At 39.7% G+C, this 13058-nt stretch overlaps 1 protein-coding gene across 1 annotated transcript in view; it reads left to right on the forward strand.

The window, feature by feature from the left end:
- The first annotated feature begins 8824 nt into the window (after positions 1–8824).
- The window catches only part of LOC143209155 (uncharacterized), a 33237-nt gene continuing 29003 nt past the window's right edge, over positions 8825–13058 (forward strand). The window contains exons 1-4 of the mRNA XM_076424473.1: positions 8825–9984; positions 11318–12056; positions 12116–12333; positions 12698–12931. Coding sequence (XP_076280588.1) covers positions 11787–12056; positions 12116–12333; positions 12698–12931 — 722 coding nt within the window. The 5' untranslated portion in view covers positions 8825–9984; positions 11318–11786. The remainder of the gene's footprint in view (positions 9985–11317; positions 12057–12115; positions 12334–12697; positions 12932–13058) is intronic.

Genomic DNA, 13058 nt, shown 5'->3' on the forward strand with positions numbered 1-13058 from the left:
TCCACTCCTTCCACAGCTCCACAGCAATCGACCTACTGCCTGAATAAGGCTCGACTGGAATTATTTCACCCTACAATGCACAAACGAAGAGGACACCCACATGGATAAACTGCAGATTTTTTAAATTTTCTGCGAGCCACGGGAGCCAAATAAAAATTTTTTTCTTTCATTATAACAATGTTAACACGTTACCGACCGATGATTATTGCATAATTTTGAAAAATCTATGGCACATGGCTAAACACTTTTTAATGGAACCTTTAATAGCAACAGCAATTTTCATTGTGAGCTAACAAGACCTTAATAACGTCATTTAATAGTTTCATTTAAGATTGCAATGTAAAAGAAAATTTCTATCCTTTCTTTTGGTACAGTACAGTTATTGAAAATCCTATTAATAGGCTTTCGGTAGGTAAAGTGTTAATACTTTTAAAATAATGTATTGGAATTATTAATCATTTTTGTCATGAATGCATAAAATCCGCAGTTTACTCGAATGGGGATCCAAGGAACAATTTCCTCTCCATTGTTACATCTTCCTTGTAATTAATTGAAATCAAGCTGGAGACGCACAAAGTATTTTACAAGTAAAATGTTCTTTATCTTGTAGTGTATAAAAATTTGCTCTCCCCTTTTCACCTGAAATGTTTCTTAGAAAATACCAAAGATACAAAGGCGATTTCAAAGAAGCTGATTCCTCTCAGCTTCTGAAACAGCACTCTCCTCCACTCTGTGAAACATACTAATGGCCAGGGGCGCCATTGTCACGTTAATTCCCACAGAATATTGCGTGCACGTTCGTTTACTTTTGCTATTGAGACAATACTTAACGCGTTCAGTTCAGACGGAAACGTAAACACAACTTCAATTACTAGTCTGTCGGAATGAAAACATAGTCTGCGGGATAAACCGTGTAAACTCGACAATCCTGTTGCAAACAGATACTAGCTCCGATAATATTTGCATCATTTCAGAGTCATAACCTGCCCGAACAACGAAATCGATAAAAGCTGTTGTGGTCCAAATAACGACCGCCATTATCGACGAGCCCTCAAGCGGAAACAAAATGGCGTCCGATAAGATCCTCCTGCAGAATTTTCAGAAATTCCACTACTTTAAGTTATAGCTTAAAACTTTTGATAAGAGGAACAATGTGTTACGTTCTCTGCATCATTTCGGCAGCATTTTCAAGGCTTTCATGATTCTTTCAGCATCCAGAATCTGGGATAAAGAAGTAATCCGCGAATTTCATGTCGAAGCAAGAGGAACAAACACACGTGCGCTTGCCAGGAGGATTTAGACGCAATTTATCCGAATGCAACTGCAATTAAAGACGATTTGATGGATGCAGTTGAGCTCAGGCGCCGCAATTGACGTTTATCAGTGGCGCCTGAGAAGAACCACACGCGAAACGCTTTCGACTAAGTCCAAACGAAACAGATATATTTGCTTGCTCAGCTTATTGACACTCCTGTACGCACTATCGAAGTTATTATACCCTGCGCCAACAAATTTTCGCGCAAACACCGGCCATTTGCGAATCCTCGCACTATCACTAGAGGAACATCCTTGACAAATATTAGACTCTTCCCACGTCCGTATCGTTCAACGCGGAACACTTTATTCACTAATTGACTAAACTATTTATTCACATTTATTTGCAAACGTACGAATCTGTCCGAGATCGATTCCTTTGCTAATTTATACAACCCCTTTACTATTTCGTTAGGGGTTATTCATCGCAGGTTAGCTTTACATTACGAAGATTTTGTAATGGACTAAACTATTTATTCACATTTATTTACAAACGTACGAACCTGTCAGAGATCGACTACTCAACTAATTAGTACAACAATTAATTGACAACCCTTTTATTTCTATTTCTTTGGAGCGTTGTTCAACACAGGGTACTTTTGCATTACGACGACATTTATATTGATCTCACACCGCCGCAAAATTACCCTTCCCTTCCAATCAGCGGTCGTCCCGCGGCCACGGAAAATTCCACCCCTGTTGACCAACAGCAATCGGCTCGAATGTCCTGCCAGCTTCAGCTCCTGAACCTCGACTTGTCGACCCTTCGGGTAACTGACAGGTAACCTCGACTTCAAGCACCTCTGCCTGAAATGTAGTTGAACAACAAGAAAATGCTATCGTTTGCTCAATGCCGGATTGAGACCTTTCACGACCCTAAGCACTTGAAATATTTTGAGGGACCCTTATGCAAGATCACTTCAACGCAATATCGACCTACACATTTTATTATTATTTAATAATTTATATGTTATTATTATATTACTATTATTTATTACAGCTTTCCACTCGCTCGCACATGCACATAAAGAGAAATATTATATAACTTCGTAATAGATGTAAAATTCAGAAAATTTCAACGATGCCCTCCTTCTCCTGATGCCGCAAGCACGTGCTTACTTCTCTTACTGGTGTAACGTCGGACCGACGTGTTGCGTTGGCTTTGCTCGAACGAGCAAATTCTCGCTGTATATACATATATGTGTTTATATATGTATATGTCTACTTCATAATATCCAAACCGAAATCGCGTTTAAAATTGTATACAATTTGTATACAATTGTATATATATGTGTATATATATATATATATATATATATATATATATATATATATTACATGAGTGAGCGCGAACATAGGGAATTGGAAAATACGCGATAACCACCGGTACAAGCGAACGCCAGCATGACAACCGCGAGTACAGGTGTACGTATACGTCAACCGTCTTTCTGGTCGAACAACGCAAGTATACATTCGGCAATAACATATTCGTCCGTACCTCGTACGATCGAGACAAAGAACTTCACGGTTCACCGAATCCCTATGGTTCGCGCTCCTATTATAAATAAGGCGGAATCGCGCGAATCGCTCTCTTCTAGTTCCGGATTTCTCATAGTTCACTCTCTTCCAGTTTCGGAATTCATATAGTTCAGAGTTCAGACTCTCTCGCGCCTTCGGAACTCTTACAGTTCAGTTCAGTCTTTCCAACTTTATTCGGATCTATTCCATTTCGGATCGCCTACGAAACACAGGTCGTATTGCTCCATACCATTTCGATTATATCGTTATTACGTTTTCACATATATTATTCTGTTATATATATTTTTGTTCGAGCTTGCTCGTATCTTTCTTACGTTTTCACATATATTATTGTGTTATATATATTTTTGTTCGAGCTCGCTCGTATCATCCTTACGTTTTCACATACATTATTCTGCATTATACCATTTTGACCTTGTACTGGCTTGCCATCTCTGTCACCTTGTATTCGATTTTGGTCATTATATACTCTGTTTGATTTTTTATTCTTTCAACTTCAATTAGCATTCTCCTTGGTTCTCCATATCATCCATGCCACGTCGCGCCGATTGGAGTTACCGCTATCATTAAAAGTGCTGTTCCCAGTGACCGGTTGAAGTGATCGCAAGTGCGTGTGTGTGTGTGTGCGTGTGTGCGTTATCGGGTTGTTCGAATTCGATCGATTCCTCATATTCCTCAGATTCCTTATATTCGTTCCTCTAACCCTGAGTCGGTGTTTCAATCGTGTACGTCTGAGCCCAGAGAGTGCTCGGTACCGAGAGAACACCAATTCCCTTCGATCAAACTTCCAGTCACGAATCGAACAAATCCACGCGTTCGGACGTGTTGCACACACACTTATTTAGTGACACTTCGATCGCTGGGAACTGCCACTACCACCGCGTTGTGCGTTACTCCTACGCGGCGTTTAGGACGGACGACGTCCGTCTCGGTTCGCATTCTCCTCCTCCCCCTTTTCTTCAACAACAAACAATCCAGTATCGGGTCCCTGATCAGACGTGGACGTACGCGCCGCGTGGATCGAAAATTGTCAAAAAATTTAATTACTCGGTTACGTCCCAGCCCACCCCTTCGTTCTGTCGGGCTATCTCCGACCTGGGACGTAACACTGGTTATCCAGCAATGCATAACTGTTCTTCCATCCAATCTCTATTTTCAATCCAATTGCGAGTAGGGTTGCCATCTAAAATCGCGACTTTTCGTCTGAAACCTGGATACTTTTAACTACTTCTTAAGTAGTACTTGTTAATCCTATTCCAGGATTGCAAGCGTGCGGGTAATGTTCCTGAATTCTCAACATTTTTCAATTCTCGAGAAATGAGAAATAAGACTATACAGGGTGAGGCGCTAGAAACTGGCCACCTGAATAACTCGGCTGCTATTGGTGTTAGGAAGAAATGCATCAGATGGAACTTGCTTGGTTTCGAGGGGTCATTAATCTGATGTTAGTAGCTTTTTTGTAGGTGGACGCGTAAAGGACATACAAAGGTCACCTTCATTTTTTTAAATGGAATGGTATGTTTTTTTATGTACTATCGGGTAGAGCCTTTTATGACGCGTACAATGACCTATGGGTCAAGGTCATTCGTGGCCTGGGTTAAGCCAATTGTGATGGAAAATAATTTACTTTGAGGAAATGATCGAGCATCGTTGATTTATGTATCTAACAGTAATACACGACTGATACAAGTGTTCAAATTGTCGACCTTGAACATTGATGCATGCTCTTAAGCGTTGCTTAACGGATAATACAGCCTGTTGAATTTCAGTTGGGTTTATCGTGGCACAAGCTCTTCTTATACGCTCTTTCATGTCTTCTCTAGAAATAGAAATAGAAGTCCAGAGGTGTTAAATCTGGAGAACGCGCAGGCCATTTATGATTTCCTGCACGACCAATCCAACGATCGAACCACATAGTTTTCCGTATGCGAAGCGGAATATTTTCTAGCAGCTGTGGTAAAATTTCCGTTAAAATGTGTTTATATCTCGAAATATTTAATGTGCCATCGATAAAATAAGGGCCAATTATTTCAGTATTAACAACTCCGCACCAAACGTTTACAGACCAAGGTCTTTGTTTATCCACTTCTCGCAGCCACCACGGATGTTCTATTGACCAATAATGCATATTACGACAATTTACTTGGCCACAGTTACTGTAAATGTGGCTTCGTCTGAAAACAAAACTCTAGTCAAAAACGCCTGATCAATCTCTAATTTCCGCAGACCCCATTCATAAAAATTTACACGGTTTTGAAAATCATTCCCATGTAATTCTTGGTGAAGTGAAACACGAAAAGGATGCAATTTATTTAAATGTAATATTCGTAAAACACTTTGTTGACTGATGCCACTTCCACGTGCTAGCTGCCTCGTACTAGCATGGGGATTGTGTGTTATAGCTGCTAAAATGTTCACTGTATTTCGATCATTAATTACTGTCTTGGATCTTCTTTGTATTTTGTTACCTACACTTCCAGTTTCTTGAAAACTTTTAATAACATTCGTGAAGGCAGATCGTGAGGATCTGCCACGCTCGGGAAACCGTTCAGCATACAAACGGACTGCTTCTTTTACAATTTGGCGACATTCCCCATAAACAAAAACCATATCTACTTTCTCCGTTATTGAATAACGCATTTCGGAAACTTAAGATGCACTTCGCTCGGCAGAGATTTTCATAAACGATATGTACAGGTGAAGCGTACAGCGTGATTGAATGTTGATTTTCATTCAACGACCCATAACAAGAGATTACGAGACAGAGATGAAGTAATATCAACAACCAGAGGCGGCAAGGAAGTGTTCGATCATTCCCTCAAAGTAAATTATTTTCCATCACAATTGGCTTAACCCAGGCCACGAATGACCTTGACCCATAGGTCATTGTACGCGTCATAAAAGGCTCTACCCGATAGTACATAAAAAAACATACTATTCCATTTTAAAAAATGAACGTGACCTTCACGCGTCCTTTACGCGTCCACCTACAAATAAGCTACTAACATATCATATTAACGACCCCTCGAAACCAAGCAAGTTCCATCTGATGCATTTCTTCCTAACACCAATAGCAGCCGAGTTATTCAGGTGGCCTGTTCCTAGCACCTCACCCTGTATTTCTCGAGAATTCTCGAGAATCCTCTAGAATTTTTAATAAAATAAAAAAATATTGGAGAACTTATGATATTTGGAATATCGTTGACATGAACCTAAGCTATACTTGGGGAAAAATTTTTATCGAAATACAATGCCCGCAACTGTCCAGTATTGTTCCAATTTACGTGGCCCACTTAAATTGAATATTTTGAAAATTGTGTGAAATTCACCTTCACTATGGAACATGGCACATCGTTGGATTTGTGTTTTCTCTGAAAAGGAATATAGAATAATTATATGACCTCCTTTAAATGAAAATAACGATGACCTTGAAATTTTTACATATGATTTCCAAAAAATTTGTTTATTTCGCCATTATATTTACCTTATTGAACAGTGCAAATTTCTCCTGTGACATTTTTTCGTATAATCACAAGTAACAGAGATATTTAAATACCTACATTAAATTGTAGCATGTGTTGACTGATGGTAGGGCATACGTATTTTGTTCATTTCCGAAAATATGTTATAAAATAAATGAGATTCATAAGAATTTTCCTAGATTTAAATTTCTCGAGAAATACTGTAATTTCTCGAGAAATGAGAAATGACCAATTATAAAATTTCTCGAGAAGGAACACTAGGTGCGGGATTCGCGTTCTCATTTCTCGATAAGGTGGAGTGGGGTAAGTCCGCCCTAGTTTTTGCAAAGTTGGACTTTAAACTGATGTATTTTCTGTCTGGTATATAAAAACATAATGTTCTTGGTGTCAAACTCTTGCCACAGTTATTACTGATGAATTAGTATTATGTAGGATTCTAATTTTGCTTGAAAATTATCATTTTGATAGGATATTGTACAAAGTGTCAACTACTATGCACTTGGGGCAAGTGCGTCTCTGAGAGTTAAAAATGCTTTCGAACCTTGTTTCAAGTGCTACGGGGCAAAAAAAGAATGATTAACAAGCCTGCTATAAAATGTTTCTATGTTGTTTAGTTTTATAGTTAACCATTTTTAAACAAACAAGTACTTTTATGCTGAAATATGAAAGAGGATACAGTGATATTAAAACAAAGTTTGAAAATGCTTTCGAATCTTGTTTCAAGTGCTACGGGGCAAGAAAAGAATGATTTCACTGTCCAATACCAAGTTTGTTGTTGCCGTCAGTGGCACTCACCACTACAACTAGTCCAGTCGGCAGGTAGAAAAAAAGGCGACTATTCGGAAAGTATTCCGAACTTAATGAAATTTTGACACGTCATTTAGGGGTACTCTGAGGTGTCGAATCTGAGTTTTCGACCTCGAGGACCCTGTGCTAACTTGGGGAGGGGGAAAAAACCACGATTTTTTTACCTTGTTTTGGTTTTTTGCCTATAACTCAAAAACTATGGGTCCTACGAACGTTTTTGTTTCATTTTGGGAAAGAGCATTAAATTCCCTTCAAATTTCACTAGTCAAACGTATTTTTCGATCCAATAGGTACCGAGAAACAGGCGTTCAAAATTAAGAAATGTTTTAAAATGTCACTTTGAGCCACACATTGTGACATTTAGCAGGAAATTGCAGGTTTTTGGCTCACAAATTTAGTTTTTCGACATATCTACATATAATCTACATACCATGTATACCCCTTACATTTTCACATCCCCCTTCGGACCCCCCCCCCCCCCGCCCCGGAAGACGAATTTGAGAAATACGTAAAAAAAGTTTCTCTTTCTCCAAAAACCCTAACATTGTACTCTTATCAATCTGACTTCACATGGTTTGGAGGGGGGTTTTTTTTCTCCAAAAACCTGCAATTTCCTGCTAAATGTCACAATGTGTGGCTCAAAATAACATTTTGAGAAACATTTCCTAATTTTGAACGCCTGTTTCTCGGTACCTATTGCATCGAAAAATACGTTTGACTAGTGAAATTTGAAGGGAATTTAATGCTCTTTCCAAAAATGAAACAAAAACGTTCGTAGGACCCATAGTTTTTGAGTTATAGGCGAAATACCAAAAACCGGTAACAAAAATCGTGGTTTTTTCCCTCTCCCCAAGTTAGCACAGGGTCCTCGAGGTCGAAAACTGAGATTAGACATCCCAGAGTACCCCTAAATGACGTGTCAAAATTTCATTAAGTTCGGAATACTTTCCTATTAAAAGTACCTGGCGACTGGACTAAACGGGCGTTCGCTGCGCCGCGCCGCACAGTGGGACCTTTCGTCCAAATCGGAGACAAAATCAAAGAACTTTCGATAGAAATGAGGTACCATAATTTCCCTATTTTTCCATATTCTGCAAAGTTTCAGCTTTAATTTAAAAAAAATTTCATCGCTCTACCTCATTTCTATCGAAAGTTCTTTGATTTTGACACAGATTTCGTCGGTTTGGCCCACTGGTTGTCGCGTCGCGTCGCGTCGCGCGTCGGCGCGGCGCGGCGCGGCGCACAGTGGAAAATTTGGACCAGACTCAATTGAAAATCAAAGGACCTTCGATAGAAATGAGGTAGAGCGATGAAATTTTTTTTAAATTAAAGCTGAAACTTTGCAGAATATGGGAAAATAGGGAGATTATGGTACGAACGTTTTTTAACCTTGAGAAAATTCGTTAAACATGTAGAATTTCAAGAAATCGATTTTGCAATATCCTGAGGTCGTAGAAAAATTTTGAGACCAGATTTGAAATCAGCGTGAAAAAATCTACGGGAAATGTGTCACATGTTAAAAAAAAATTTCTTCCGCGCGTAGTATTGGAAAAATTACAATTTTCTTAAAATTGTGCAAGTTTAACGAATTTTCTCAAGGTTGAAAAACGTTTGTACCACAATCTCCGTAATTATTTCATATTCTACAAAGTTTCAGCTGTCATTTAAAAAAATTTCACCGCTCTATCTCATTTCTAGCGAAAGTTCTTTGATTTTGACACAGAATTCATCGGTTTTACTCACCGTGCGCCGCGCCGCCGCGCCGCGCCGCGCCGTACCCCGTGGAACGCCTGTTCTAGCGGTAAGCGCCACTGGCGGCAACTCATGTCGGGCGAAGATCTTTTGCTTTCTGGTTCGAAAAAAACGACCCGAACACCACCGAAAGTCCCGAATATTCTCGGAAAAAACTCAGGATTTTTGGGATCCCGTCCCAACATGATACGAGGCTTCCCATCCCGTTACCGGCATCGGGATTCGGGAAAATTCCCGGGTTCCCGCACACCCCTAGTATTTACATATCAAGACGTGTGCGATTTTCACAACTTAGAACGCTCAGCTAAACCGAAAAGGGCTCGATGTGTGACCAACCTTGTTGTCTACGGAACGCGCTCTCGGAACTTAGCCCTTCATTCATCATGTTGCAACATCTCCAAAAATTAAAGTCATTTAATCTCGAATCTGATGTCGTTGATGCTTCGTACAGACCTGAACATTTCACTTTGAAACTTTAATTCAATCAATAAACTGCCAACATTTTCTGTATTTCTTTGTGTAGTATACGTCACTGTAGCTCCCATAGTTGTTCGCAAGAAAATCTGGAAATAGCACAAATCCGTTCCGATCGCCGTTCGTCAAAATGTTCGTCGAATTGCGCGGTTCGCGGCGCTGTTCGTCGAAATGTTCTAGTCTGTACGAGGCCTTGTGGTTCAAGAGTTACAGTAAAATGTCACCTGTGCGTCCGTATATCGCGGTGCAGCGTTCACTTCAAATAATTTTAATTTCGTCAATTTTAAAGTGTCCGCTTTTTTAAAAACAGGTCCGTAAAGAGCGTGGGGATGCTCGCAGCCGGAAAATGGGGGAATAACGTCGCAGAAGTGGAAGGGTAGAGTGGGAGACAAGTCTTAGTCAAACTTAACATCAAACACACTTTGGATATTTCTTCTACGACCGTATCGATTTTGTAAATTTCGTGTGAATTTGATTTTGAGATTACCAATGGTCGAAAATATCGCAGCGTTAATTCAATTTGTCGAATTTCCATTTCCTGTTCAATTCACAGCGATTTAACACAGCCATTGGGAACACTTTGCAGACATTCGACTAGTGTTTTGTATGTGCACAGGTAATTATCGCAACAATGTTTAATGTTGGAATATAATAGTGTTCGCTGGTCCGATTTCATAATTAATCATTCAGCCGTTTCTTCTATAGAAAAAAATTTCTATATTTATTGTTGGATTGCAGACTAGCATCCATTGTTTGCAAGGATCCCGTCGAGTTCCCGCGCCGCTGCTGTTACTTCCGATAAAATGTTTAACGGTGCAACAATAACATCACCGTCGCGTCGTGATAGTAAATTATCGCGTTACGACGCCGCTACGATGCACCGCGTGGCTCTTACAAAACCGTGCGTTCGAAATGCAACCAACGGAATCAGGCCAACGAATACGAACTTCGGAAAATTTCAGCTTAGCCTTAAAGTGACAATCATTGCAAAATTTTTACTAAATTTCTAAGTCAATCCAATCGACTTAAGAACAATTATGCAATTGTCTATGCATGTAATATACAATACAGGTCCTTAAAAACCCTTGGTATCCTCACAAGCACATACAGGGTGAGTCCGAAGAGAGAGAGAGAGAGAGAGAGAGAGAGAGAGAGAGAGAGAGAGAGAGAGAGAACAGAACACTTAAATATCTCCGTTACTTTTCGTTGTACAAAAAAACTTCTTAAGACAGAGTTACACTGTTTGAAGGGGCACATGTAACGGTGTAAGGGAAAAAATTTACGAGGTCATTTTTTTCTCAGATTTCAAGGTCATCGGTATTTTTTTAAATGGAATGAGGTATTTTTTACTACAGTTTTTTACTATTTACTATTTTACTATTTACTATAGTTTTTTATAAAGAATGTCCAGTTGCAGCGATTGATGTATTAAAAAATACCTTATTCCATTTAAGTAATATCAATGACCTTGAAATCTCATTAAAAAATGACCGTGGAATTTTTTCCCTCTCACCGTTACATTGGGCCCTTCAAACAGTGTAACTTTGTGCTAAGAAGTTTTTTTGTACAACGAAAAGTAACGGAGATATTTAGGTCTTCTGTTTCTTCGGACTCACCTTGTATACTAACGCTAACGGTAAGTAACACCAACACCACAGGTCAGATTTTTCGCACGTCCAAATAAATACAATTTTCTTACGCACTTCCGAAAAAATCGGACGATAAATAAATTAACCCTTTCGCAGTCAGAGCTATTTTGACTTGTAAATTAAACATTTCTTCTGACCTAGAATAATTCCATTGTGTATGGATTTTTTCATTTTATGGATATGTGAAATTGATATAATACCTCGTACGATACTTAAAAGTGTAGTAATTGATTAGATACCAACATATTTAATAATGTAAAGTGTAAACAATATTGTGAATAATGATACAACAATTTTTAGTAGTGACTCCGAGTCACCCCTCGACTGCCAAGGGTTAATGCGGGGGCCACGCAGACGGAGAGATCGCGCAAACAAGATCGACGAACTCTCGAAACAGGAATAACCGTAGATCCGCAAGGATCATCGCAAGCCATAACAAGATGGGCGTCTGTTCGCGTCTGCGACCGGAAAAAATCGGAAATCGTAATCACGTTGGCTATAATACGTCTAATTTTAAATGTATATAATTCGCGCATGTGTGCATCAGGATCAGGTCTAATGGAATCCCGGTGTGCAGTGCTTGGAACAGGTTTTTTGCGCAAGCGTCTCATTCACACCGCGTCCAGTGATAACAAATAGCGTAGAAGGAACGCGGACTGGCGGTAAGAGGATTTTGTCAGCGATGACAGGCTGTCAATAGATAGCGTCCACAGCCAGTCCACGGTCACTAGCTCCTCGATCCTCCGGACGATCGACAGCTTCCGATAACATGTCGAATCTGGACGGAAGGAGGGTGAGGAGCTTGAACGATCTTCCTCGAGTGTTCAAGAAGCCTAATCGCAGACAGCATGACGCGAAACCGAATTTATCGAAAGCCTCCCTAGGGAGGCTATATCTACCCAGTGAATTTATCCTAAACGAGAAAAACATTGATTCATCGCAACCTGGTGGAAACGACGATGACGGAGCTGAGGATTTCTTGAAAATATCGGATATACCAAAGTTGGAGATCAATCATGTCACCGAGAAGAATTTAACGGTAATGAAATAAACATGTATTGTTGTGTTGATCGTTTTACTAATAATGGCTGCGATTAGATCAATCTTGTGGACACACCTAATTTCATCGACCCGTTGCTCGAGGACAAGTACGAGGATGATCATCAGGAGGATGAAAAGGACTGGGAGTGGAAATTCAAAAGTAACAAGAGGCTTTTGTGTTGGATCGATGCGCTTTTCGCACTGTTCTTGATTACACCGATGATTGTCGGCTTCTGGAGGGGTGTTTGGACCTTGATGGACTTGCATGTTCAATGGTAAGTTAGGCTAATTAACACTTTACCTACCGGAAGCCTACTGATAGGATTTTCAATAATTGTGCTGTACCAAAAGAAAGCATAGACATCTTCTTTTACATTGCGATCTTAAATGAAACTATTAATAGATGACGTTATTGAGGGTGACTTATTAGTTCACAATGAATATTGCTGTTGCTATATTGTAGGTTCCATTAAAAAGTAATTTAGCCGTGTACCATAGATTTTTCAAAATTATACAATAATCACTGGTCGGTAATGTGTTAAGTTATCCGAATTTGGTGCATCAAGTGCGAGGAACAAGAGCCTAGCAGAAATTTCTTTCTTTCTTCGATCATTTAAATAGTCTTAATCTTGTCCCAAGGTTCCCTCAAGTGCTCACGTTCGTCTTCGGCACCCTGCTGCACATGATCTTCGCGATCTTCAGGAACTACCTGCACTCCCGCGTCGACCACTCGTCGAGAAAGAAGAACTGCGTAAACAAAACATTTTTCAAAAGCCTGCAAATTTTGTACACATACATTTTCGGAGTCGCGTGCAATGCGCAATGGCGCGGCGGATGGTTCATCTTCGACTACTACTTCGGCAGCCATGTTTGGTGAGTCGATTAACGCTGCTCGAGCCCAGTAATAAACACAGTACTCACATGAACATACTTGCAACCACGATATATTGAACTAGCTGATAATTAATAAAACGACGGAAATAGTCAGTTTTTAAAAGAA

The sequence above is a fragment of the Lasioglossum baleicum genome, chromosome 5 (genome assembly GCF_051020765.1).
Source record: "Lasioglossum baleicum chromosome 5, iyLasBale1, whole genome shotgun sequence".
Classification (NCBI taxonomy): domain Eukaryota; kingdom Metazoa; phylum Arthropoda; class Insecta; order Hymenoptera; family Halictidae; genus Lasioglossum; species Lasioglossum baleicum.